Below are 2,156 nucleotides of genomic sequence, written 5' to 3'. Positions count from 1 at the left end.
CATATGCGCTACGAATAGGCCCAGACTATCGAACTCTGGCGGTTAGCCTAGTTCTGGGCATTCCCCTGTTAGGCTGCACAGCACTTGACTCTGGAGCTCTGCGAGGGCCATACAGCAGGGAGTCGGTGTCGCTTCATGGGCGGAGACTCTAGCAGGTCCGTCGACACTGGATGGGGTGACTGCGTGTGCGCATCGCTCAATATCTTCACTCCAGATTGTGCTGCATGGCTTCAGTTAGGACTCCTTTCCGTACCCCGGTCATGGCCTTGCGTCCGAGTACCGTTGACTGGTCTTGGTAGTCTATATAGATGTCCCTTCAGTGGGGCGAGCGGTCGCAGCATCGGGCCAGGGTTGATGGGCACCGATGGGGGAGGAGCAGATCCCCACTACGGATGCGACGGTCTGTGCTGAGCAGGAGGGGGCCGGACCCGTCGATGGACCTCGTCGTGCAGGGCATTGGTAGCTCGAGGGTGTCTCTCAGGCAACTCGACGTGGGAGAAGACAGGATGGGCCTGCAGGGACAAGACCAGGGTGGGGCTGAGAGCCGTCCGAAGACTCGGGCTAATGGTAGTAGTAGGCGACAGGGCGGCGACCAGACTAAGCCGATGGGTGTAGCGGAGGTACGCTGTGCTGCTAAGAGTCCGACTTTGGCGGCATCATCACAGGGGGAATATCTCAGTAAGGCACTGTATGGAACATGGTCCGGCAGCAGTAGTAGTATGGATGGTGGAATCGATGCTTTCCTTGAGGAAGTACATGAGCTTAGACGTTTGAATGAGGATCTCCTACGGCACTATGACCAGCGCTATAGAGACCACCAGGCGACAATGCGTCCTGTACAGTCGTCGGACCCTCAGCTGTGGGGTGTCGGTCTGTTGACGGACGTGAGCTGTGCTGGTAGCACCCGGCCGGGTAGTATTGGCCTGGTCGCGAGCCCTCGGACCTTGGAGAGCGAAGTTGTCCGGGCATCTAGGGCCAGCGAGGGCTGGACGGAGCTACAGAGGACCCCTCGACTGATGGGGGTCGGCAGTCCTAGAATGAGCAGTGTAGATAGTCGGGGCAGCAGCCCTAGGAAGGGGGAGGCCACTGTGGAAGTGGTTCGGGTTCGGAAGAAGGCTGGACGCTTACGAGCTACTCGTGACGACACTACAAGCAGGCCGGCGCAGCGTGTAGGAGTTGAGGGCAATCCAGTTGCAGGTCGGATCCCCGTTCTAGGACACCGCTACCTCAAATCTGGCGACATCATCGGCGTTCCCCTCGGCGGTCCTGGAGGTTTGGGGGCCAGAAGTGTCCTATATGCAGCAGTGGGCGGCCCGGGAGTAGGCCAAGGCCATCGGGCTCGGTGTTACATCCCTTCATAAGGTACGGCTCGGTCGAGGCGGCAGTGACGTCCTTAGATCGTCACACCCACGACCCGGAGAGGGGTGTATTGTTCTTTGAACTATGGCGATGGCTGGGACTGCGGCAGCGTCGGGGTGGAAGGCCATGGCCTTTTGATCGGGACTTCACGGAGGCCCTGTTCGACGGGCTGGCTGGCTCCAGAGGTGACGGATCTCCCAATACTGTATCGATGAAGTCTATTCAGGCCGCCTGGTCTCCGGTAGTCTGTTGGTACCCTGTAGCAATCGGACGGTGGATGTTGGTGTCAATACGGCGCCCCTGAGGGCCGCCCCACGGCTTCCTATGAGAGCGTCACCTGTGCTACCACGGAGAGGCAAGCTGAGCAGCAAGGGAGGCATCAAAAGCCGCATAGGGGTAGCAGGAGGTGAAAAGTGTCTCGAGAGGAAAGTAGTATTGTATTTGAGGATTGCGTATTTGAGGGTCGTTTTTCATCAGCCCATGGCCCCACCTGTGCTGCCTATTGACCTCGAAGACGCCCTAGTGCCCGAGCGTTACACGTCCATGAGCAGTAGCGTCCCTCATGTACACTACTAATACCATTGGGGTCGTGTTGGGGCAACACGATTCCCGAGGTTAGTTTCCGTGTTTTCTATGTCCACGGCCGTGTCCTCTTCGACGGCCTCGGTTCCTTCCTGGCTACCATCCTGGCCGCCTACAGTGGCATACTTCCCATGGCCATCCGGCTTGCCATCGCTGTCCTCATACCTCCCCAGCCTCGGCCGAATTCATTTGCCTCGGATTTTAGTTGATGCCCG

General features: G+C 58.6%; 1 protein-coding gene across 1 annotated transcript; it reads left to right on the top strand.

Moving 5' to 3' along the window:
* Nucleotides 1–364: 364 nt before the first annotated feature.
* Nucleotides 365–1,361, top strand: Pmar_PMAR019654 (hypothetical protein; the record flags this gene model as incomplete). The annotated part of the gene is made up of 2 exons (XM_002772758.1): nt 365–459; nt 482–1,361. 2 exons carry the CDS (start codon nt 365–367, stop codon nt 1,359–1,361), a joined length of 975 nt encoding a protein of 324 aa, XP_002772804.1.
* Nucleotides 1,362–2,156: the final 795 nt, after the last annotated feature.

The sequence above is a fragment of the Perkinsus marinus genome (genome assembly GCF_000006405.1).
Source record: "Perkinsus marinus ATCC 50983 genomic scaffold scf_1104296960410, whole genome shotgun sequence".
Taxonomy (NCBI): Eukaryota; Perkinsozoa; order Perkinsida; family Perkinsidae; genus Perkinsus; species Perkinsus marinus.
This window is presented reverse-complemented; position numbering and strand designations above follow the sequence as displayed.